The sequence below is a fragment of the Hypanus sabinus genome, chromosome 7 (assembly GCF_030144855.1).
Source record: "Hypanus sabinus isolate sHypSab1 chromosome 7, sHypSab1.hap1, whole genome shotgun sequence".
Taxonomy (NCBI): domain Eukaryota; kingdom Metazoa; phylum Chordata; class Chondrichthyes; order Myliobatiformes; family Dasyatidae; genus Hypanus; species Hypanus sabinus.
In genome coordinates, this window is record NC_082712.1 from 140,822,081 (window position 1) to 140,849,462 (window position 27,382).

Genomic DNA, 27,382 nt, shown 5'->3' on the forward strand with positions numbered 1-27,382 from the left:
TAAGGTGCTTGGAAGTAGGTATAGAGGAGATATCAGGAGTAAGTGCCGGTGACTGTGGTGGAGGCGGATATGATAGAGTCCTTTAAGAGACTCCTGGACAGGTATATGGAGCTAGAAAAATTAAGGGCTATGGGTAACCCTAGGTAATTTCTCATGTAAGGACATGTTTGACACAGCTTTGTGAGCCAAAGGGCCTATATTGTGCTGTAGGTTTTCTAGGTTTCTATGTTTCTGAGACATTGCAGTTAACTACTTGGTTTCTTAATATTTTTATTCGGAAGAAAAAAAAACAAGATTTACAGAGTGCAACACATAGATTCATCTCAACATGACTTGTGTACATTCATATATTGTAATAAAATTGATCAAAATGTTATAGCATAACACATAAAGGTATACCACTCTGTAATCAAAAATTTAAAGATAAGTCATACATCATAAAAGAAATTCTTCATATAAAAAAAAGTCAACCCCCTACCAACTACCAAAGAAAAAAGCTGATGGATGACAATGGATAATTAGAAAAAAAAAAGACATTCACTTAAAAAGGGAAGATAAAAATATACATAAAAGCCTGTGCACTGTTAAACTTTATAAATTGGAAAAGTAATTTAGGAAAGGTCCCCAGATATCATAAAAAGATTGTTTCGAATTTAAGACTGAGCAGCAGATCTTTTCTAAATTTAAATAAGACATAATATCACATAGCCATTGAAGATGTGTAGGAGGGGTAGACTCCTTCCATTTAAGCAAGATTGCTCTTCTTGCTAAAGGAGAGGTAAAAACTAAAACCTGTAGGTTAGGAGTATTTAAAGTTATATCTTCAACTACTTGGTTCAAAGGGAAAAAAAGTCAAAGTATCCAGATTATTAAATGCTCATGGTCAAAATAATCTGGGTGTCCTCGGGCACACAGCAATTAAACATAAAAACATGGCAAGTATTGAGATAATTAAAAATAATTTTTGCTGTTAGTAGAAAGATGAGAATAAGACACCAGAGAAAAACAAGGACAACACTGTAATGGGAAACCAAAACTGGGTAACTACAACAATCTAGGTCATCTTGCTTGCATAAAATATAGAATTAGACCCTTTGGTGCACCATCTCTATGCCAACCGGAATCCCAAACCAAATTAATCTCATCAGCCTGTACATGGTCTATACCCCTCCATTCCATGCCCAGCCATGTGCCTATCGAAATGCCACTTAAGTATTTCTCTTGTAGTCATTTCCACCACTTCCTCTGGCATTGCATTCCAAGCACCTCCCACTGTGTAAAAGAAACCATGCCTCACAAATCTATTAACTTTTATTTTCTCACCTTAAAGTTATGTCCTCCAGAATCTGATGTCTCTGCCCTGAGAAAAAGATCTACCCTGTCTGTGCCTCTCATAATTTTGTGTACTAGCAGATTAGCCCTCCAGAGAAAACAATCTAAGTTCATACAACTTCTCCTGATACCCAATATTCTCTCAGTTGAGCAACATGCTGGTAAACATCTGCAGCATTTTTTCCAAAACCAGTAATGTGGTGACCAACACTCAGATGTGGGCTAATGGAAGTTTTATACAGCTGCAACATGACTTCTTGACATTAATACACAGCACCTCATCTAATGAAGGCATTTATGCAACATGTCTTCTTCATCAGCTTGTCTACTTGTGTTGCCACTTTCAAGTAATTATGGACGCAACCAAATATTCCTTTGTACATCAGTGCTCCTCAGGATCCTATAATTCACTGTATACCTTCCTCTTATATTTAATCTCTGAAAGAGCAAGATCCAGATTTGTGCAGATTAATCTCCATCTTCCCTATTCTCTAGCCACATTTCCAAAACACCCAAATTATTTTACAATCTTCCTTTCCTTCTCTAACAGTGCCAAATTTTGGGTAATCTGCAAACTTAATAATCAGCCCACCTACATGTTTGTTCAAATCATATTTTTTTAATTTATTTATATATGCATAACAAGAGGTTCCTGCACTGATCCTCATGGGTCACAGACTGCCAGTCAGAACAACATTCTTGTGCCACGATCTTCAATGTGGCCAAACCAATTTGAATCCATTCTTCCAGGTCAGCATGGAGCTCCTGTGCTTAGGCTTCTGGATCCGCCTACTAGGAGGGACCTTGTCAAAAGTTTTACTCAAGTCCATTTAAAACAACATCCACCATCTTGTCCTCATCAGCCATCTTTGTCTCCGCCACAAAAACTCAACCACTTCTAAAACATGACATCCCCAGCAGAAAGCCATTCTATTTCTGTTAAGTACATTCTTTTTCAGATGAAGGTAGATCCTATCCCTAAGAATCTGCTCTAATGATGTCCCTACAACTAATGCAAGACTTACTGATCTGTAAATTTCCTAATGTCTCTGCTGTCTCGCTGTTCCTTAAGCGATCTTCTGGAACCTCACCTGTGACGATACAAAAATCTATCAAGACTCCAGCAATTTCCTCTCTTAAGGAAGACTGTAGTTGCACTGGAGGCAATTGAGCAGTTCTCTTCAGTGATTCCGCAAAAATAACATGCTTCTATTGTAAGTAAATGAAGCAGAATAAACCTTTACTTAGTGGAGTTCAAAATACTGAAGTATAGGATTCTCAGGGTGTTCATATGGCTGTTTCATTAAATATTTTTCTCCTGGTGAGAAAGTTGAGAATGAGGAGCAGCACAAGGGGCTATCCAATGAAGACTAAATTAGTAAAAATTTCCTCCTTCAGAGGAATCTCAATCTTTGGAAATCTGTACATTAGACAACTAAGAATGCTAAGACGTTAAATACATTTATAGATTCATAGAGTTATATACAACATGGAAAAAGGCTCCTCAGCCAAACTCATCCAATCAATCAAGATCCCCTTCTAAGCTAATCACATTTTTCTCTTTTGCCCATATGCATCCAAACATTCCCCTTACATATATATCCATGACCATTTTTCTTCTTCTAAATACTGTAATTGTACCCGTCTCTAACATCTCCACCAGCAGTTTGTTCCATATACCCACTACCCTGGTGAAAACATGCTCCACAGATCCCAATCTACCTAGAAAATTAAAGAAAATGGCAGTTTTTTGGACCACATGGAGAATCATGGGTTATTGAAATAAACAAGACCAAAAGATAAAATTAACCACTATACCAATAAATGAAAGAGCAAGGTTTAGTGGCTGTATCAAAAATAGTGTCAGGATATTGTTTGTAAAAATTCTGTTGATTGTATCAATAATTAACTAATTTCATAAGACATTATCCTATTACAGTACAGATATATTTAACAATGAGAAAAGTAACAAAATTACATAAATAAAAGCAAAGTATGCATATAATGAACATAGAAAGTACCGGAAATAATCACCAGATTATGTTTGAGTTGCTGGAAACAGATTACTAAGGAAAAGGTAAATAACCTAAAACATTTCTACTTCCCACTCCAAAAATGCTGCCTACCTTACTCAATACTGACAAGCTTTTTTTGTATCTACCATCATTAAACAAAAATTGTTTTAAAGATGTAAAAAATGTCAAAAATCGAACATATGCCGATTCATTGCAACTGCAACAAAAGTTAATTTAAAAATTAACCACCAATGTGTTCTTCAAATAAGCATCTCAAATGCATCATCATGGGTAACATTTTGTTCTTAGGATATTAAGCATGGTGTACCAAATTTCAAGTATACTTTAGAAAATACTCAGGGAAGATAAGGACAAAAGTGCAGATTGTCAGTGGCAAAATAAAAGCAGTAAAACATTTTCCCCATTAAACTCATCTTCTGTATCTTTGCATGAGAAAATTCAATTCATAAAGAGAAATGTGATGGCCAAATAAACAGCTAACAGGAAGTACATCCCCATCCTCAATGATAATGAGACCTAACATTCAAGTGGTAAAGGCTGGGGCACTTGCCATGAAGTTCATTGTGAATTGCTGAGTGTATGATCCATCTAAATATCCTCCTGAGATGCCCACAATCACAAAGCCAATTTGATAGAGTCCACATGATGTCAAGCAGCAGCTGAGACAACAGGATACAGAATTGGCTGAGGACCAGGAACATCCAATCTATGATATGGAAGATTTGCCTTTCAAAACCAGTCACGTCTCCTGCTAAGTTATTCTACTGCAGTTATAAGATGGCATTTATTTGATAATGTGGAAAGTGTCCATAAATGACCAATTCACAAGAAAAACAGCACAAATCCAAATTAAACTACTTAAGAAATGGAGTTTAAGTTTGAGATAATAAACTTTACACCACTTTAAGTACCACTATTGACCAGTAAAAAAAAAGTCTGCCCACCTGCCCATTACATTAAAGGGCATTACTATAACCCAGTACCCTACCATTATTACTAGCCAGTAATTCATAGTCGTCCAGCCACATAAATAGCATAGTCACAAGTGCTAATCAGAGGCTGGGCATCCTGTAGTAGATAACTTGCCTCCTAACACTAAGCATTTGCTACTTTTAGTACTTAAGGATTAAGTTTAAGATTGCTGATGACACCATTGTTCTTGGATGAATCAAAGGTGATTATGAATAGGCTTATAGGTAGGAGATTGAAAATCTGGTTGATTAGTGCCAGGACCTCTGGTTCATCATGAGCAAACCAAAGAACTGATTATCAACAACAAGAGGAAAAAAAGAAGAGGTCAATGAATCAGTCCTCATTACAGAATCAGAGATGGAAAGGGTCAAGTACCTTTAGTTTCCTTGGCATTATCATAACAGAGGAACTGACCTGGAATCAGCATGCAAGTGCTATCATAAAAGGCAGCACAACTTCAAGTCTACTTTCTTAGAAGTTTGCATAGATTCAACAGGCTACCAAAAATTTCCACAAACTTTTATAGATGCACAGTGGAGAATATCGTAACTGGTTATATCACAGGCTGGTATGGAAACACAAATGCCTAAGATGGAAGAGTCTACAGAAAGTCATAGATACAGCCCAGTCTCCACAGGTAAAGAACCCCCACCATCCAGACTAAGCAGTCTTCTCACCGCTACTATCAAAGAGGAGGTACAGAAGACTCGAGTCCCACATCATCAGGATCAGTAACAGTTACTACCCTACAACCAGCAATCTCCTGAATCAGCATGGATAACTTCACTCACCACAACTCTGAACTGATCCTGCAACCTACAAACTCACTTTCAAGGACTCTTTGCAACTCAAGTTCTCAATATTACTTTTTTATTTGCACAATTTATTTCTTTTTGCACATTAGTTTGTCAGTCTTTATGTAGTTTATTTTCCATGAATTCTATTTATTTCTTTATTTTCCTGTAAATATCTGCAAAAAAAAAATCTCATGGTAACAAGTATGAACTTTGACAATAAATTTTACTTTGATTTTGAATACCATCACTGTTTTGAATAAGCGTCACTACAAAATGTTTTGGGATGCTTCACAATGTCCAAGATGAAATAACCCACTTAAATCTAGCAAAATACATATTTTTCTCTTCTGTCATCATCATAGCTCAATAGCTATAGTGTGTTTCATCTACAAAATGCATTTTTCCACTATGGTTACTTCACAGAATTTTCCATATCAGTGACTTCCATCACAAAAGCAGCTGGTACATGGGAATACCACCACCTCCAAGCTCCCCACAAAGCAATACTTAATTATGACTTGGAAATATGTAATCTTTCATCTGCCTCCAAATCTCAGAACCGTTTATCCAAAAGAATCATTCTATCACTTCCATCACCAAGTCTACACTTCAAGACAGCATTATCAGCATTTTCTCAAAATTAGTATAAGGATGCAAACTGTTTTATATTTTCAGTCACTCAGATGCTAACAACATGCACTCTATCCTTATTATTCTGATTAAACCAGAAATTAAATGTTCTCCAAGCAAATGGGAAAACAATGATTCACAATATAATGGTTAAAAGTCCCGCATCCCTAAAACCCTGATCTACTTCTCCCAAAGCTAACATCATCAAATGACCAACTGGTAAGGCATCTGTTGAAATTTGGAAGAATGAAAGGGAGCCTATTTGAAATGCAAAACATCTTAAATGGTCTTTATAAGCTGGATGTGTTGTTTTGTGAATTTGGGTCACTATTTGAAAATAAGGAGTCGCCTATTTAAGTCAATGATAAGATATTTTTTCGCCTTTAAGATCAGAGGTCTTTCTTCCTCCTAATGTTGTTGGAAACAGAGTCTTTTAATTTTTTAGGCAGAAATACACAGATTCACATTAAGGGAACAAAAATTACTATGGGCAGACTGGAAGATAAAGGTGACTTTATAACATCAAACTTGATCTAACCAATGGCAGAGCAGGCCTGAGGGGCCTAATGGCTTACTGCTGCACCTAACTCTCAAGTTCATATGTTCGTATGAATCTCGTACAACACACTATCATGACAGTTAAAAATTCACACGATTTTAAATTGTACACAACAGTAAATTATATTTTAGACCACTTGATAAAATTGGTTTTATAAAGTTGATTTTCCACTTAGAATAAATAGATCAGTATTCAAATTTATATAAAATTAGTAGGTTAATAGGTCATGTGAGTGTAATTTTGCAACAAAGCCTCATTAGTCCAGAAGGGTCTGTTACTGTGTTATATCTCTAATTTTTTTTTAAATGATAAATTGGGACAATGTCTACTTAACTACCCATTCAATGCAAAAAGATAAGTTACTACATGAGGAAAATGAAAATGTTGCTCCAAGAAAGCTTGGAATGAAATACCTCAGTCCATTCAAATGTATATGCTTGTTTAGATTTTGTTTGTGTACCTCAAATTAAATTGAATTCACTTTATTTCTTACATCCTTCACATACATGAGTAAAAATCTTTGTTACGTCTCCGTCTAAATGTGCAATCATAGTAATTTATAATAGTTTATAATAAATTGAACAGTTAATGTAACATAGAAATACACTCACTCAAATCAGCAGGAGTTAATTAGTCTGATGGCCTGGCGGAAGAAGCTGTCCCGGATATTGTTGGACCTGGCTTTTATGCTCCAGTACCGCTTCCCGGATGGTAGCAGTTGGAATAGATTGTGGTTGGGGTGATTCGGGTCCCCAATTATGCTTTGGGTCCTTTTATCACACCTGTCTTTGTAAATGTCCTGAATCCTGGGAAGTTCACAACTACAGATGCACTGGGCTGTCCACACCACTCTCTGCAGAATCCTGCAATTAAGGGAGGTACTGTTCCCATACCAGGCAGTGAAGTAGCCAGTCAGATGCTTTCAATTGTGCCCCTATAGAAAGTTCTTAGGATTTGGGGGCCCATAGTAAACTTCCTCAACCATTTAAGGTGAAAGAGGCAGTGTTGTGCCTTTTTCACCACACAGCTGGTGTGTACATACCATGTGAGATCCTCAGCGATGTTGATGCCCAGGAACTTAGAGCTGTTTAATCTCTCAACCTCGCATCCATTGATGTCAAAAGGAGCTACCCAGTCTCCATTCCTCCTGTACTCCACAACCAGTTCCTTTGCTTTTGCAACATTGAAGGAGAGGTTATTTTCTGAACACCACTGTATCAGAGAGATGACTTCTTTCCTATAGGCCACCTCATTATTGTAAAATAGAAATGGGAATCATTGAATATTCATCCCAAGAAATTACAAGAAATATTCTGATGGTGCATGACAACCAACGTAATTCTAAAATTTCAAATGTATAAAAAGCTTAATTACCACAGCAAGTGGTACTTAGAGAATACCCATCTTATCTATAATACCTAAGGAAGAAGAAAAGCATGATGTTTCATCACATGAGTTAGGAAACAATAGCATGAGGTAACTGGCATATGGAAAATTATTAACATTACATTCTGAAGACATCAGTAAACTATGCAATATGAAACAAGGTGCCTTACTGATGAGACTGTAAGACCCTAAGATATAAAAGCAACCACCTAGTCTGCTCTGCCATTCAATCTTGGGTTTTTTTGTAACTGAATCCTATTCTTCCAATTTAACACCTAGCCAACTGACAAATCAAGAACTTATTAATCGGTCTTAAACTCACCCAATGACTTCCCCTCCACAGCACTTCATGCAATGATTTACCATTCTCTGGACAGAGAAATCCACCTCATCTCAGTTCTGAAGTAACATTCTTTTATTCTGAAGCTTTGCCTTTGCATTATAGATTATCCTATACTGGAAATGTCCACTCCAAATCCACTCTATCCAGACCTTTCAGTATTCAGTCAGTTTAAATGGCTAAAAACTAATCATTAATAATGCACTAAAATGAATGAACTGACATTTATAGAAATGTCTTTGACAACCACCATTTGTCTAAAGTTCCATGTAGCCAATTATAAACTTAATTTAGGCACTGTTGCAGAATAGGGCATCAAGAATATCAGCAAGAATGAAATGGCATTCAAATCCAGAGCATTTTCAGATATTTGGAGTTTAGCTTGATATTAATACAAAAAGAGAAAGCTTACAGTCAAAAGTATGTGTCATAAATTTTATTTCAAAAATTTTATTTTTCAGGAAATGTAATCAATGTACCCAAGAAATAACTTCCAAGTAAACTCTGTGAAAGATGTCCTTGTTGAAGTTGATATGCCTCTTCTATGGACTGGTGCGTAATTTCAGAAAACAAGATTTTCAAATTCAGATACATCATACAAGTTACTCTTTCCTTACAAGGTGCTAAGAGACTTCCTTCTAAACTTTCTTAGAAGTACAGGACACCTTTATATAGTTCCTAAAAATTATTTTTGCAAAGCACTTGAGAATATTTTCAATGTGTAATGATTTTATCTATTGATCTAGATTATCAAACTGGATGCTTCATTCTGAAGAATGGATGAAATGTGAAAATAGGATCTCTGTGACATCAAATCAGAAAAATATTACACAAGTCATTAAGTACCATCACATAGTCAAGTCACTGAACAATTCACCTGATAACAACTTTTCAAGTGTACATCTGAATAAATAATATAGATCACAGAACAGATCCTTTGGCAAACAATGCTGTGTCAACCTTTTAACTAACTCTAATATCAATCTAACCCATTCCTTCGATGTTGCCCTCCATTCCTCCATCCATGTTCCTGCCAAAGAGCCTCTTAAGTGCCCTGAATGTATTTGCCTCTACCACCACCCATGGTGCCAGATTCCACACACCCACCAGTCTCTGTGCAAAGAACTTACCTTGGACATCCCCCTATACTTTCCTCCAATTACTTTAAAATTATACCCCCTTGTATTAGCCATTTTTGCCCTGGGAAAAATGTCTCTGACTGCCCACTCGATATAACAATACTAACCAAAGTAACCTAAGCTGTTTATTTCACTCTCAACTGTTTAATAATATGACAGGGATACCATTTAGAAGCTCATATCTAACACAAATAATTTCACTGGTTTATCTGATAGACAGAGAATATTGCAATCAGCAACTACAATCCAAAACTTTTACTCATTTTCCTCTTTTATTTCTTGCTTAACTTGCTTTTGGTACTTCCCTCCTAGGTAATTCTGAATTGCAAAAACTGACCATTTAGAAAACAAATCTGGAAAAGTAACGTAATCAGTGAGGTAAACAAAAACTATAATGCTAACAAATTACTAACGAAAACCCAGCTGGTTCTGAACATTCACATTAATAAACGTCTGAAATGCCAACAAAAAGACTTAATTGCATCAAGGCTGAGCCACCAAGTGCAGATCAATAAATCCCAGCCTCACTAATGATGTGCAGATCTCAAATATGAATAAAACTTGTGAAAGTTAATATTAGATACTATAAGTCACCAAAATAATGTTGGATGAAGAAAATTAAATTAAAAGCTTTAATGATCTTGAAATACTATAAATGGTAAAGTTCAAAGTAAATTTATTATCAAAGTACAAATACATTACCATCCACGTACTACCATGAGATTTATTTTCTAGCAGGCATTTACAAAAAAAATAAAAACATCCGCCACTTACTGCAGCATTTTCCGTTCACGGGCACCAGCCCGTGATGCAGCCAGTTAGGATCCTCTCCACTGTACATCTATAGAAGTTTATCAACATTTTTGGTGACATGCCAAATCTATGCAAACTTCTAAGAGATTAGAGGCAAAATCTTTCTTTGTGATGAATTTGCATGCTAGTCCCCGATAGATGATGCCAAGGAATTTAAAGCTACTGACTCTCTTCACCTCCAATCACCAAACGAGGACTATCTCATGGACCTCCAGCTTCTTCCTCCTTTAGTCAATAATCAGCTCTTTGGTTTTGCTGATGTTGACTGATAGGTTGTTGTTGAGGCATCACAAGCAGATTTTCAGTCTCCTGCCAATACAAATCTGAAGATTGCCGTTTGTGTCATTAGCTTTTCCCATTCACTTAACAACCTTCTTTTCCCCTTTGCCTTCTCCATTGCTATGGTGAGGCCAAACACAATTTGGAAAAAATTACATTACATATTTCACTTTGACACCTTACAGTCCAAAAACATGAATACTGGAAAATTCAATTTCAGGCAACTCACACCCACTTCTCCCATATAATTGCATGTGTCCAAATAGCTTTCTTCCCCTTTGTTCATCAATATTCCTTCCTCCACCTGGTTTCAACCACTCATCATCCCCTTCTCATCTGGTTCAACCCATCACTTACTATCCTCTATCCCACTCCACTTTAGTCTGCAATATACTGGCAATTTTTCCTGTTTCCTCTCAGTTCCAATACATGGTCTCAATCCTGAAGTCTACTTACACTTCTTTCCCTCCAAGATGCTGACTGACTTACTGAGTTCTCCCAGAGAACTCAGTTTTTGCAATCAATGAGAGATAAAGAATACCATAATCAGACAATCACTCAACTCTTCCTGCAGCAACAACAAAAAGCAAATCTCAATCTGCTTCAATGACTTATTCATATTATTTTAAACTTACTCTTCTTCATAATTATACAAATAAACCCAATAAATCTTAACACAAATATAGACTAAAAATGATCTCAGAAAGTTATATTAATCCATCCTATTGATTACACATATTAGACAACCTACAAAAAGAAAACATTTCATGGAGCTGCCCTTCCCATTAGTAGCCTTGAGATCAAAAAATATTCGGTTACCATAATTTCCAGTTGATTCAACCAAACTAGTGTGATAGAGATCATTGTTTTCAAGGGGAATTATGCAGTTATATGGGAGAAAGAAAATTAAGAGGAGGTAGGTAAAAATAATCAAAGTAAAAGTAGATTTACGTGGATGAGAAACTACTATACACACTGTCATAACAAAATTTTATTCTAAACATATTAGAGAACAGCATTAGAGATTCTACAGATTCTATAACTCTTGAGCAGACAAAAATGCTGGAGGAACTCAGCATGTCAGGAAGCATCTAGAAGAGGGATAAACAGTCAACATTTCGGGCTGAGACCCTTCATCAGGACTCGAAAAGAACAGTGAACAAGCCAGAATAAGGCGGCGGTGGGGGAGGGGAATAAGTACAAGCTAGAAGGTGATAAGTGAAACAAGGTGAGAGGAAAAGTGGGTGGGTAGGAAGGGAGGATAAAGTAAAAAGTTGGATACGCAAGAAGTAAGGGGCTGATGAAGACAGTGGACCATGGAAAAAAATGGAAGGAGAGGAACCAGATGATGGTGATGGGCAGGTGAAGAGCAGAGAAGGGGTCAGAGAGAAACTAGAATTGGGAATGGAAAAAGAGAGAAGTGAAAGGGAAAGATACTACTGGAATTCAGATAAGCTAATGTTCATGACAGTTTGGAAACTACCCAGCCAGAATGAGGTTTCACTCCTTCAACCTCCTCCAACTTTAAATTCCTTGGCGTTATCATATCAGAGGATCTTTCCTGAGGTCAGCAAGTAAGTGCTTTTTCAAAAGAGGCATAACAGTGCCTCTTACTTTCATAGAAATTTGCACAGCTATGGCATGTCATTTAAAATTTCTATAGATGCACAGTGGAGAGTATTCTGACTAGTTACATCATGGCCTGGTATGGAAAGACCAATGCCCAGGAACAGAAAAGTCTACAAAAATTGATGGATACAGCCCAGTCCATCACAGGAAAAGCCTTCCCAACCACAGAACACATATACAAGGAGTACTGCCACAAGAAGGTGGCATCCATCATCAAGGGCCCCCACCATCCAGTCCATGCCTTCTTCTCACTGCTGTCATATGAAAGGAGGTACATGAGCCATTGGTCCCACACCACCAGGCTGAGGAACAGTTACTACCCTTTGACAATCAGCCTCCTGAACCAGCATGGATAACTCTTTTCACCTCAACACTGAACTGATTAGTGAACACGAACTACTGACCCACTTTCAAGGACTCTACAACTCATATTCTCAGTATTATTTATTTACTTATTTATTATTATGTGTATCTTTTTCTATTTGCCATTTTGCCTTTTGCACAAAGGTTCCTTATCAGTCTTTGTTTGGGTGTAGTTTTTCACTGATTCTATTGAATTTCTTTGTTCTACTGTGAATGCCTGCAAGAAAATGAATCTCAGGGTAGTACTTGGTGACTTATATGTACTTTAATAATAAATTGACTTTGAACTTTGAACCTGAGCATGGCAGTTGAGGCCATGGACAGACATATTGGAATGTGAATGGGAAGTCAAATTAAAATTGCTAATTGCACAGCAATTACCCTGATAACATTAAAATAAATTATTCAATCGCAAATAGCTTTTGAATAATAGCTTTCAAAAGCAAACAGCTAAGCCAGAAAGACAATGAGACCATATAACTCAGTTACCATATTACATAATGTCAAAATTACCATTTTTCTTCTACCTGCCACACGTGCGTGAACTAAATTCCTTTCTTATTCCTTCAATGACTCAGCTTCTCTAATGAGTAGCAAAAGTCAGAGAACACACCCAATTTACTTATCATAACCAAACAGATCAACTATTATTTTTGACCTTGAAGAGCAATCCATCAGCCATCATCTGGTCATTATTACTGTGGTTACTGTGTTCAAATTTCATATGCACAATGGGTGAAAACAAAGAGAAGATCGTGTTTGACTCCAATACGATCAAATAGACCACACACAAACTGACACACTTTAAGGATGTTTTTATCCCACTTGAACAAACAAACAAACTTCAGGTTATTGTCTGAAACAAATAGACAATGGTTCAGGCAATGCTGCATATTCTTAAGCTACCATGGAATGCCAGTCTCGATCATACATTCAAATTGTTCAGCAATGAACACAGAAATGTGAAATCTTTGATTACAAACATGAAGATAACTGACAAATAACAAAGGAACAGCTTATAAATGCAGTTTTATCAGAAAGTACAAATACTTCATGCAAATGAGAAATGTCCAAATACTTCACAAAATGATTATTTTCATCAATTGTATTAATGGAACATCAAACAGTCTTTGAAGGCTTAAGGTAATAGAATCAATGGCAGTGAAATATAAATGCAAAATAACTAAACAATCAATTACAGGTGGCTTTCAGGCCAAGCTATCATATAAAATGCATATCACTGGAAACAGGTCACTTTTCGAACACCAAGAAGATTTCTCTTAAGTTATAATTCTGGGGGCACATTTTTCATAACAGAATGTTTCATTTATTCCAAATGTAGTTGAAATTAATTATTGTAACTTACATTATGTTTAGAAGATCAAATACAACAATCTAGTAATGATACAGTCTATGCAAAAATCAAATAAGTTAGCATTAATGGCATATACCAGATGAACCAGTCTGATGATAATCTCAAAAATTGTGGTGAGTAAAGCTGAATAATTCAGGAACACCAAGAAACCAGAGATTTCATTACTGCTTCATTATATCACAGTCTATCATATGTGCTTGCTTAATACAAATATAAGATTATATATGTCTCAACAGCTTAATGGTTTCTAGGTAAATGCACTGTGTATATTTTTAAACAAAGGTTTCACTTAAACAGGTCAACACTTCATACTTAAAGGTAACAACATTTCTGACAAGGTTAAGCATTATTCCACTTCACCAGAAATAGTATTTTCTGACCTCTTGTGAAGACTTCATTTACTTTGATTTACTTTTGCACCTCAAAAGACGAAGTTCAAGCCACACAAGAGAATACAGAATCTAAGCCAGCACAGCACATTGGAGTACTGCGGACTGAACATTATGCATTAGAAGCAGTTGTGTTTAAGTGTACATTAAAATTAGATGCTAACATTCAAGTGAAATCAAGAATTTTTCCAGTGTTCCACCAGATTTTCCCTTGCTCAGGCATCACCAAAACACATCAATTGTTCATTCAGCTCAATGGCTACTTCCAATAATTCATGTCTTTAAATTCAAAAACAGTAGGTAAAACTAATTTTAAAGAAATTTATAAACAAATTCAAAGGTAACAATCTTTCTCTCTGCTGTCACAAACATATCAAATTTCCAGCTATTTATAGAATTAGCATCATTTACAGGCAATTGAGAATGATGCAATTTGTGCATTCTTTATTGAATCCTCTGAAAATATTATGGGTTCTCTCATTGAGATGCCTATCTCTAATAATCTTTAGTCCTCCAAAATCTGCCATTCAGAATTCTGGCTCAATAAACACCACTATAATCTTTTTGTTCTACTAATGATATATTCGCTTTGGCTCCCTCGGCCTAGGGTTATAGAAATTCCTTTTTAAACCCGCTTTCTTTTCTCTGGTTCACTTTAAAAATCACCTCCCTGGCCAAGCTTTTGTTCCACTTGTTCTCTGCCAACCACGCCACGTAGCTTTGATCCTCAATGCTTTTTTTTGTTTACACAATATTCTCAGTTTAACTTAGACTTCTGTGGAAGTTTTCCATAGTACGTTAAATTGAAGCATCAGTTGCTGACTAGTTTCAATAAGGGCATTAATAGCAACCTATCCCACTTACAGGATCTCTGCACAATTGTGGTCACAATTTTTGAGTTTGCTTTTGCAGTACAAATACCGCAACTTTTTTGACACTCGTGGTTTTTGCAAAACAAACTGCACAATTTGCCATGAATCATAACTCTTGTCTTATCTATACTTCACTGAGTTCTTATACTTATTAGTAATAGCACGCACAAGAATTTCTGATCCTACAAGGAATTTTTTCTCTCAAGCACAAAATGTGTCCACTAGTTGGACCATCAAATTACAAAGAACTACAAAGTGACGATATCACCAAAAAATTTACACTCCCAACAGTTTTAGCTTTTTTAAAAAAAAATACATGGAACAAATCATCACTCAAGCAAAGCTAAAAACAACTGAAGAAACTAATGTCAGTCAGGTAAGCCTCATCAATGCTGCCCCATTAATTTTTACAAAAGCAAAAATGCAATTAGAATATTAAAATATTAATTAAATATTAATTAATATTAACGCACAGCATTTCAGTTATTCAACCAGCTAGCCAGAGGCCTGATTGAATAATCTAAAGATCTCTCAATCCCAACGTTGTATGTGGGGATACAAGTTCAATGAATTAGATAATTTAAAATGAAAAGATAACATTAGCACTGGTCACCATGAAATATTTTCACTGTTGTAAAAGCAATATGGTACACCAAAGTTCTTTAGGAAAGGAAAATAACACAAATTACCCAATGCAGCCTCCGTGTCTCTTAACTGTCCTCCGCAATGACTTAGTAAAGCACTTAAAGATAAATCAGGGATAAGCAAAAATACACTGACATTTATCAGGAATAGATAAATATAAAGAAAATATGGGGATACACAAAAGAGACTGCAGATGCTGGAAATCTGGAACACCACGCACACACACACTCACAAATAAACTGTTAGAAGAATTCAGCAAGTTAGACAGCATCTATAGTGGGAAATGAATAGTCAATGTTTTGGGCTGAGACCTTTCATGAGGACTAAAGGCCCATGTAGCTCTATAAATAGCTGAAGTATTTACTTTGGTAATTACTTGTTCAAATTATCAAAAACAAATCACTGCACAAAAACAAAGAAAGGTTGGTGACATAAAGAAGATACTTCCATTGCAACAGATAGCAACCAACCAACTTGCAAATATGCATTTTAAAATACACATTTCATATAATGTTTTAGAATCTCTGAATAGTACCTTGGCTCCTCTGCAACATCCAAATATTCCTCCCAAAACATTAATCAAAATAGTCAATGATCACTTATAGTGACAGTGTATTCTGCATATATTGAGACACTGCTCTCACCTCAGACTTATGTTGGTTGGGCCTCAATGCATTATAAAGTTACTTAAAGAAAAAAAGTGGCAATGGACTAGCTAAAGGGAATAATTAGTTTATTCTAATCTGGTCCATCTACTACAAGATAGTGGAAACAAGAGACACACCACCAAATACTTACAAAGCTCACTGTGTTTTAAAAATCATGCACCAAATGCACTTCATTTTCAGGCTAACAGAAATAAAATTTCTTGAGATGACAATACGAACAAGACAATGAAATCAATTACACAATCACAAAGTTCATCTAATCCAGCAGCACGATTTCAAAGACCATTGTTTCATTCCCTTTGCTTAACAGCTGTGATCAGCATGTCATTTAAGATTGTCCTTGAGAAACCAAATAAGAAAAATCCTACATGACTACCAATGACAGCAGTTACACTAGACAGGCTACCAATGCCAAAGGGTAGCACAGCAGCATCAAAGTTAGTGCAATTGTTTTACAGCATCTTTCTCTCAAGCACAAAATGCTTCCAGCAGCAATTGTAAGGGCTGAGCTTGATTCCCAACATTGTAAGGATTTTGTAAGTTTTTCTCCCCATGACTATGTGGGTTTCCTCACTGTGCTCCAGTTTCCTCCATCATTCAAAAGATGCACAGTTAGAGTTAGTGAGTTGTAGGCATGCTACGTGCGTTAACGGTGACACTTGTGAGCTGCTCAGCACAATCTTTCCTGATATAATTTGATGCAAACAACACATTTCACTGCATGTTTCGAACAAAGCTAGTCTAATTCCTTCTAAAAACCCTGAGAGGTTTGTGATTATTTTTACTCCTCTATTTAGTCTTAAACAGTCCCAAACGTGAATACTAATATTTTCAATTAAATCTGCTGCATGCAAAGCTATTTCCTCAAGCTGTTTAAACGAAGCTGGATGCCAGGTAATTATTTATTCACAAATAGAGAATGGAGAATTATATATCAGACAATCTGCTTTAACATTCTCCTAGCAAATGAATGCAAACTACCTATGACAGAAACTTGAGTAGCTCAATTCCACTAACCTGGTACATCTTTGTGAAAAGCAACGCAACATTTAAACAGGTAAAAAGAAAATACATGCCAAATAAAGCATAGAAAGCCAACTTAAAAATATGGTTAGAGTTAAGAGTTTTTAAAAAGAGGGTAAGATCTTTAGCAAAAAAGCTTTGAAGTGTATGCAAAACTATAGCAGTTGAAAGCGTAATTATCAAAGACAAAACGCAAGTCGGATGGACGTCCAGCTGCCAGGTATGGCCAGGTATAAAATGAACAGTTTGCAATGTTATAAGGGAGAGAAATAATTTAGTGAGAAAGGAATGGCCAATAAATGAATAACAGTAGAAATCGTTCAGCAAAATGTCCGTGACATATCTCCAATTATAAGATTCAGTATAACATTGCAACCACAAGTTATCCAAACAACAGCATGCGTTGATGTTTGTTCATTTTATTCCAAAGCAAGTCCTCAAATAATAATTCCACTGAAGATAATTTCCTATGCATTAAATCTAAGCAATAACATAACAGAAGTGCTATCTTTAAGTCATGACTTCCCTCCTCTCAATAAGGCTCCTATGGAAAAAGACTGTGGAGATCACAGCATGAATCAAATCCAAAATTTAGAAACTTGCTAAGTGAGGGAATTCAGGGCAGCACACAAAAGGTGTTGCGTGGTGACTCAGAGCAACCCATCTGTGCAGCAATGGGAAGAAGACATAATCCTTATACATTTGTGACAAGAATCACAGCATCTCTTTTTCTGGTGCAAATCATAAGGACCAGGCATACAATGCAGAAATCCTCTAAGTGCTTTGTGCTCTCTATAATATATACATCTCTGAATAATACAAAAAGAGATACTTCTTTGGGAAATACAGCAGAGCCAGCTGTGGTCCCTCAACTGACAACTGCACAGCCAAGAAGCAGCAAGAACAGAACTACAATAAGAAGCAATTAAAGAGTCAAAGGGAAGACATTTCTGTAACCATAAACCAGATTCTAAATAATTTGTTGCCTTCTACCAGCAGGGTCAAGAACATCACAGAGCAAGTTCAGAACCTTTAGATGAATAGCAGAGGTCCAGGAAAAAAAAACAATTACCATTACCAAGATCAAATACAGTAGATTCCAGTTAATTGGACCAACAGTTAATCGGGGCAGCCATTTATTTGGGACAAACCTTAACAAAAAACTAAATTGAGTAAATAGCTGGGATTCTATTTCTTTCTTTGGGACACTATGCCGCTAATTGGGACAGGCGACTGTTGCCAAACAGTTTCTAAACTAGCGTCAGTTGTATGCATTTACGTAGCCGCTAAGACACCACAGCATGCTTAGATCAATCAGTTTTTAAATAGCATCAGCTGCGTGCATGTGTTCAAAAAACAGTGATTGTCATCACTGATAGCTGGTGAGAAATAAGCAGTGAGACAATTCAGAACTGTTTTGCTCACCACAGTTTCAAACATTCAGACATGGAGATGCCAAAAATGGCTGGCAGCCACAGTAGTGTCACAGTTAGCGTGACGCTATGACAACTGGGGGCATCAATTGTGGTGTCCTCAGTAAAGAATCTCTGTTTGCCCTTCCTGTGGAATGAATGCATGGGTTTTCCCCAGGAGCTCCAGTTTCCTCCCACAGTCCTAGGATGTACCAGTCAGGTTAACTGATCTTTGTAAATTGTCCCATGATTAAGTTAAGGTTAAATCTGGTGGTTGCTGGGGTGACATAGCTCAAAGGGCTAGAAAGGGATACTCTACGCTGTCTCCCTAATTAAATAAAATTCAACAATTTCCTACCTCAACAAGTTAGGAATTACAAAGGTACTGACAATCATCTTGAATGTTGCAATGAAAATGAAGATTTGGACGATGCAATTATTTAAAGCATTGCATGAAGGCAATCTACAAGGTGTCCGTGCTGACTTTGTTCAATTTACAGTCAAAAGAACAGTGCAGATGAATTACTCTGTTGATAATTATCACACTAATACAGCTTTATAGGACTAGGGGTATTGGTAGTGTTCTAATTTGTTCTCTATTCTATTTAAATACATCATTTGTTACTCAAACATTTTATATACATTTTTAACTATTTCTCATGAAACTTCAGCTAGATGGGACAGCATTTAACTGGGTCAAAATGCCCTGGCCCCAATATGTCCCAATTAACTGGGATCCATTATATGAAAAGGATGCTATTCATCAGATGAGCTAAAAAGAAACAACTTCCAAGATGGGATCTCTACATTATTACAGGTGCTAGGCACCAATGATCACAGTGATTGAGAAGATAAGGCAAATGAAAGAGTGGCAGAAAAGACAAACACAGAGAAAGGGTTTCATACTTCTGGGGCACTGGGAGGGAATCTGGAGAAGCTGGGAATTTGATGAAATGGACAGCTACACCTCAACAGAAAAGAATCAATGTTGAAATGGCAGCTTACCAGTGCCATTAAAATGGGTTTAACCCAATTTGGCAGAGAGATTAGTGGGAACCTGTCAGCTATTTCAAAAATGGATGCAAAAGGACAGAGTTTAGGAAATATAAAAGAGGCAGAGTAATGTTTTCAACCAGAAAAAAATAAAAGGCTGTAATACAAAAAAAAGAGCAAGTAGTTTTGACAGCATAATTGTTTATACCCATGTTTAAGGAGTAATGTAAATAAAGATGGTGAACTGATATAGTCTAATGCATGGAAGCAACCTAGACAAGACAAGGAATGAATGGTAATGGGAATTGCTTTAGAAAGCAGTTATAATTCTGTTAGATTTAATTATGGAAAAGTATAAACACAGAAGCAAAAGTCATGAAATGATTCAACGCTGAAAGGATTATTGAAAATGAAAAGGTGAAATTTAAAAGGGAAATTAGGAAGGCAAAGAGGGTAAGCATTGTCATATCTTTCTTATACATGTACAGTACAAAGGGAAGGTTAACTATAAGATAACTGGGTTAGTTACACTTTTTTGGTTCTCCAAGTCTAAATGCACAAAACAAAGTTCAAAGGAAATTCATTATCAAAAATACATATTTGCCACCATATACAACCTTGAGATCGGTTTCTTCTGTGGGCAAACTCAGTAAATCCAAGAACTATAACAGAACTAATGAAAGGCCACACCCAACAGGGTGGACAAACAACCAAGGTGCAAATACAAAATAAAAAATTAATAATAAATAAACAAAAAATATCAAGAACATAAGATGAAGTGCCCTTGAAAGCAAGTCCATAGGTTGTGGGAACAATTCAGTAATGAGGCAAGTGAAGTTGAGTGTTATCCCCACTGGTTCAAGAGCCTGATGATTGACGGGTAATAAATGTTCCTGAACCTGTTGGTGTGGACCCTGAGGCTCCTGGACCTTCTTCCTGATGGCAGCAGGGAGAAGAGAACATAACCTGGGTGGTGGGGACCTCTGATGATGAATGCTGCTTTCCTGCAACAGTGCTCCTTGTAGATGCACTCAATGGTGGGGAGGGCTTTAGCCCTGATGGACTGAGCCATACCCAATACTTTTTGCTGGATTTTCCATTCAAGGGCATTGCGTCTTCATACTAGGTTGTGATGCAACCAGTCAAATTCCTCTCCACCACACAGCTATGGAAGTTTGAAGAAATTGTAGATGTCATGCCAAACCTTCACAAACTTCAAGTAGAGGTGCTGCCATGCATTTTTTTGTAATTACACTTACACGTTGGGCTCAAGCAAGGTCCTCCAAAATAAAAACACAGAGGAACTTAAAGTTGCTGACCCTCTCCATCTCAGATCCCCAAATGAGGATTGGCTCATGGATCTCCTCTTTCTGAAGTCAATAATCAGCTCCTTGGTCTTGCTGACATAGAGAAAGAGAAAGAGAGACAGACAGAGAGACAGTGATATTCTTAAAGAGTAATATCCTGGATAGTAGCTGGCAAAACATTGCTGTAGGAAAACAATTTCTGGAAGCATACATAGAGGGAAAAAAAAGGTTAATCACAACATGAATTTTAAGGTCATAACTGACTAACTTGATTACACATTTTGAAGAATGTTAGGGTTGAAGAAGATGGTACATCTGGAGCCATGTACATAGATTTTAGCCAGCCATTTGACAGAGCCCATCATGTAGTTCTGAAGAAGCACAACTGACCTGAAGTGGGGTTTCTTTCTCCATTTATGCTGCTTCAACTGATGAACATTTTTCAGCATTTTCTGTTTTTCATCCATGTAGCAAATTAATCAGAAAAGTAAAGTCTCTTGGGATCCAAGAGAAAGTTGATTAAAATTGACCGTAAGAAACCAACGTGCAAAAAGGCAAAGTGCAATGCTGAACAGTAATTTCATTGAATTCAATGCCATCAAGATGCCCCAACGTTTGCAGTGTGGTTCCAGAACAAACAGGAACAATACAGAGCCAGTATTTTACTGACTGACAGCGACTAATATGGATGAAGATGAGAGGCTTCAGAAAAACCTCTTTGAATGGACTGCTTAAGTGGACTCAAAGGTGGCAAATACAAGAGTACAAGGGTCAGAACTATATATAAAAAACTAATTACATTCACGAATAGATTTCTGTCTACAAATGTGGGTGCTAAAGCACCAGAGTATCAAAGAAACCTCGGATAATTTTTGACAGTGTTGGGAAATTATGAGTGAGTGTCTAGACTGGGATTATATTTTTGAAACAAACAAGACTGAATGTTATTTTAACTGAAGTTTAAACAAGGGGGGTACAGTGTGTTACCACATGAGAAAATTGGAGGCAAGTTGAGGACAAAAAGATTCACTCAGGAGTAGTGGGGTTCTAAAAACATTGCCCTAAAGGGATGGTCGAAACAAACTCTCAATACATTTAACATTTAGCAGGAAAATCACAAGGTTGAACTTCAGAACAACATTGTTCATTTTTGGCTGACAGGTTACAATGGGATAAGCAGTCATCTCAAAGATTCCTGCATTGACAATTCCCAATGCTGAACACAAAAGGTATCTTAAAATTATTTCCATATCTGAAAAGCTTGTTTTTACAAACATTCTTTTATAATTGCTAAAGCTCAGGTTCAAGACAAGTGGGAAAAAAAGAATGTTACACCACAAGTATAACATTCTGATACAATAGTTATTTTCTTTAACTCCTTTGAATTGCAGTATTGATTTATCCAAGCTCTTATAATATGGCTAAATTAACAATATCTCACACTCACTGCAAATTGAGAAGCAAAATAAAGACACTGAAGCATCCAGCATCACAGTCATCACCATATGCTATCCGCACAACTATTAAAAAGTTATTTCAGTTGCTTTGTTCACAAGTTTCAAAGCCCATACTGTGCCAAATGAACTGAATTGTCAGATTGCTCAAGTATATAAAATAATTTACTATATTTAAGTACAGAAGGTGTCATGAAAAACGATATCTCCCAACATCACTGCTCTGTCTCTCTTTCAACTGAATTGATCCTCAAAGTTTATATTGTCCAACATTTTGCCAGCATTTTAAGTTGACTTTAGGATACAAGACATACCCAAACTAAAGCTTATGCTAACACTTAACATTTTACAGTACTGTATATCGCAATAGCTTACTTTCTGAAGAGGAAAAGATATCCATTACCACAAAAGATTAAGGCAATTGCCATATGTTCGACAATATTTTGTTTTTGATTTGTAGACAGGAATTTGTAAGTTTTCACTAAATTGTAGTTGTGGGTTACAACAAAATACAAGCATTCTGTGTAAAATATACGGACTATTTCAAATAATACTTTTAAGTCAGGAACTGTAGCCGATAAGTTAGCTTTCCTTTACTTAACCAATTTAATGTAATTTTAAGTAGTACCTTACCAAAAACGTTTCTGGAAAAAAAAATTAAAACCTGCCACTCAATACAACATTCCTTCGTGGTAGGTTTCACGTATACACTTGCCTAATTACATAATCAAAACATAATAAGGTGTAGCTTTCCGTCACAAAATATTTTGCAAAATATAGAAGCAAGCAGGATCTCTTGATGATTACAGCACCAATGTTAAATTGCTATTGTTTGAGATGTTTACAAACATTGCCGCCAATGTTTATAATCATTTCATAATGAAATTACACAGATCTTTAAAAAAAAAGTTGATGTCTGGAAATGTTACCTGCTCTCTCGATATGCAAGGCAAAGACGTCCTCCTCGGCATCTTACTGCCACCATAATAACTGGTTGACGTTTCTCCCAAAGATACACAACTCGACCGTCTGCGGGGCTTGATCACGGGTATTTTTTCTTCTGGGACAGTCCTGCGACGGGCTTCCCTAGGAAATAAGTAATCAAAATACACAGCAATGATAGCTCCCACCATCCCGACCCCACAGGCCAAGAGGGGTCGCAGAGCTGCTGGTAGAGCGATCAAACTGGTGATGGATGCCAACCTAACAACACCGGAGAACAGCAAGATCAGGACGCTCTGTTTCACTTTCAAAGTGGAGAGTAATGTCAACAATCCCACACAACCCAGCACCGCAGCTGGAGCCAGCAACCTGCAAAGAAACACCTGGTCCTCCCCGAATAAAACTTGCACCACCAAAAAATCTCCAAGGTAGCAACATGGTGGCAATGACAGGAGCCAAACCGTGTTACTTTCCCTTTTGCTCTTCCTTAAATAAAATGTCAACCAAAAGAAGGCACAGCAAATGCTAAAAAGAGGGCTCAGGGACTGGAATACGATCGCCCACGCCGACTGGAAAGTCTGCAACAAGGATGAAAGAAACTCTTCGTCCAGGCATCTCCTAGCCACGATGGACAGCACGAGTATTGCAAAGGCGCTGCAGCCGCCCCCGACGTAAAAGGCTGGAAGTTTCGGGCGCGCTAAACCGAGCCTCTCCAAGTTACACCACCTGCAGACGGAAAACCCACGGTCCTGTTTCAAAGGAGTGACGCAGCTTTTCACATAACCGTTCCGACTGCTCTCCTCTTGGCACTTGGCGTTGCTGGTACTGTGCGCTGCCGAATCCCCCTCGTTCCTCATCGCCATGTTTAAGGGTTTTTTTTCCTTCGTCCTTTCGTGTGTTATTACGCACACGCACTTGGGTATCTTTAACCGTCTCCTCCCCCAATTCCAACCCCTTTCCCTCCCTCACCCCGCCCCGTCTTCTCCTTTCCGTATTTTCCTCTCTCCCCCCCCCCTCTCTCTCTCCGGCCCCCAAGTTCGCTCAGCTACTCCACGAGGGCAAAGGAGAAATCAAGTAAATAATGTCTGGAGGAGAATAGGAAGCGCGCGGCGCGCATCCTGCGCTGCCACCGGCGCGCGGACATAAACACACAGAGGGCGAGCCGAGCTCCGCGGAGCCCTCGCTCAGCGCGTGCGTCACCAGCTCCCACCCACCTCGCGGCCGCGCCAGCCTGCCTCGCGTGGAGCTCTCGAGCAGGCCGCGCGCGAGCGTTGGCCGGCCCCGGCCCCGGCCTGGCGCCCGCTTGAACGGAACTCCGGAACAGGCGACCTCGGCAGCGCCAGTTCCTGCGGATATGGGAGCCAGAGCTTAAATGTGTGTGTGTGTGTTTTTTTATCTTTAATCAACTCAAATCTTTCTCAATTAAATAAAACTGAAACTCTACTCCGCCGCGTGATAGTATCTTCCCTGACCTGGGTTGTCAGACATTTCGAAAGGCAAACTTATGGATTTAATTTGGAAGCGGTCAAATTACAGTATTTGCTTTTGAAGAAAATCAGCTTTAAAATAATCATTCTGTCCCTTTAATGTTTTGAAATACGAACTAAATTCCATTTATGCATCACCTTTCACATCTGATGAAACCTCAATGCGAGTCACAGCTTTTGAAATGTTGTTATTGGGCAGTGGCCAATTTACCCATAGCAAACACCCGCAATCAGCAATCATATAAGTGACCTAGTAATCTGCTTTGAAGACCGTCGGGAATAATGCCATGGAATATTTTAATTCCATCGGACAAAGCATCTTAAAGTCAATACCCCTGAGAATGCTACCTCAGAAGTACATAGCGTTTTCTGAGATAAATGTCAAACAAAAGTAAAGTTTACAAAATCGTGTATTTTAAGTAGACTCTCATAATTTCGGGATGTTGAAAAAATGGATTTAAACCGTTACAAGTATAATTAGGTAGCAGAGTAGACAGAGACAAAGTGGTTCCCTGCCGAAGTGCCTCGGCCCGAAACGTCAACTACTTTTTTTCCATAGATGCTGCCTGGACTGCTGAGTTCCTCCAGTATTTTGTGGGTGTTGCTCGGATTTCCAGCATCTGCAGATCTTCTCGTTTGTGAAATGATTGTTGATGATTGATGCCTCTAATTGTAAAATGTCCGAAGATAATTGCAACACTGTTCGAATGAATAAAAAGATCTTTACCATTCGATTATTTCAAAATACTGTTATTATTGATAACGTACTGTTTGTTTTTTAAACTCAAGCAGGGCGTGTAGTAAAAAAAAAGATGCGATGAAAAAGGAAGTGAAACATTTAAAAAGAACGAACGTTCTGCCGTTTTCGATTGCACGATTACGGAATATTCTGTTTGCAGTGAACTGCCAATAGCTTGCGTAAACGATTTCATCACTACAGCCCTCTGAATCGTTGTGTAAAGTGCTGCAAGCTGTTCTAACGATCGGTTACAGAATGGTTGTCAGGATGCCAGTAACCTTTGTGTGTGAGTTAGAATAGTAAAACATTCTCGTTATAAACTTTTCGCAATAAGGTTGCCAGTACGATCTAGTAAAGCCTCCAAAAACCCACAGTTGTAGGCGCGGTGATATATAAAAGAAAATAGAAGTATTTCACAGAAGTATCAGCCCTTTCTAGTCAGTGTCATTTTCAAACACGGAATGAGAGTAAGGTTTATTTTTTTCTTCTTTTGACCTACCGTGTTTTTTTCATTAAGTTGATTTCACTTTCCTCACCTTTGCTATTTGTCCATTTCGCATTTCGAAATATGCAACATAGTGTCAGTGAAGTTATCTTTAAAGCGGCGTATATTAGATTTTGCATATTCTTAAGGTGTCTGGTATCAGTGCGTCAAAGGGTAAAACACGTGCATGTAACGATCCTCACTCTACGTAACTAAGTACAGATGTGGCCCACTGCACCCTGCGTATTTTTTGGGTACAAATTCAGTTCGGAGTGTTTTTTTTAATTGAATGTGAAATATTTCCACGTATTTTAAGTATTTCGCTACTGCTCATGAGAAAAATTCAGTGTTAATTGTCCAAACTAATATTTCATCTACAATTTTCGTGATCTTCATGTCGTCTGGTAATTGAATTTAAAGTTCACGTGTACTTCAAATGTCATTTGAATTTCTTTTAATCGTTTCAAATTTTATTTGTCTACGAAAGATTTTAGAAGAGTCAGTTGCACCCAGCTTCCAGTGATTTTTTGGGACACCGTAAAAATAGCTTTCCGCGCGCTCAGGCCTTGCATCGATTTTGCACATCCTTAGCTGCGGATATACATTCATAATATATAATGCTGAATGCAAAATAGGCTCAAAATGCGAGCAAGGTGGAGAAAGAAGAAGCCTTGCAGGAACACTGAAGGCAAAATTAGTTGTAAGTTCCCATCAGCCTTTTATAGATGAAATAAAAACTGAAAAGGCAGTGCCTACTCTGCAGGTTAGGCAGCGTCTGCAGAGAGATAAACAAAGTTCACTGGTCAGTGATTTGTCATTCGAATTTTTGTTTTTTTTTCATGATAAGGTGAAATCCTATGGCTAAAATATGGGCTGCTAACTATGCCGTTAATGGAGCAAAGACAGAGAGAAAGCTGGTGGCAGAATTAAAGTAAGCGGACAATGTCGCCCTGAGAGGTGGAATGAATCATTCTCCAACAATTTTGAAATGGCCAGCTAAAGGCGTGCGGGAATTTGGGAAAGATGTGTCCGAGGACCTAGGATGCAAATGCTGAGTTAAGTTGTGGAGAACTTGATGTGGTATTGCCAACAGGGAAGTAGCTGAGACAAACGCCAAGAAAGTGGGTTAATCAGTCAAAAATACGAAAAGATTGAAACCAGGATAACCAAAACTTCAAATTATTATAAAGTGTATCGACAATGATTCCACCTGTACAATTAAAACTCTCTTCAACCTATTACTCCTTCACAACCGAAAACGTTCTTATACTGTACTAACAATACAGTAATTTAGAACAATGAATGCAAATACATATT

General features: G+C 37.4%; 1 protein-coding gene across 2 annotated transcripts in view; it reads right to left on the reverse strand.

The window, feature by feature from the left end:
* Nucleotides 1-24,323, reverse strand: part of pde3b (phosphodiesterase 3B) — a 191,496-nt gene extending 167,173 nt beyond the window's left edge. Inside the window, exon 1 of one of the 2 annotated variants that reach the window (XM_059975776.1) lies at nucleotides 23,343-24,323. In XM_059975776.1, coding sequence (XP_059831759.1) covers nucleotides 23,343-24,218 — 876 coding nt within the window. In that variant the 5' untranslated portion in view covers nucleotides 24,219-24,323. The remainder of the gene's footprint in view (nucleotides 1-23,342) is intronic. The other variant, XM_059975777.1, reaches the window with a different exon arrangement.
* Between the last annotated feature and the right edge of the window lie 3,059 nt (nucleotides 24,324-27,382).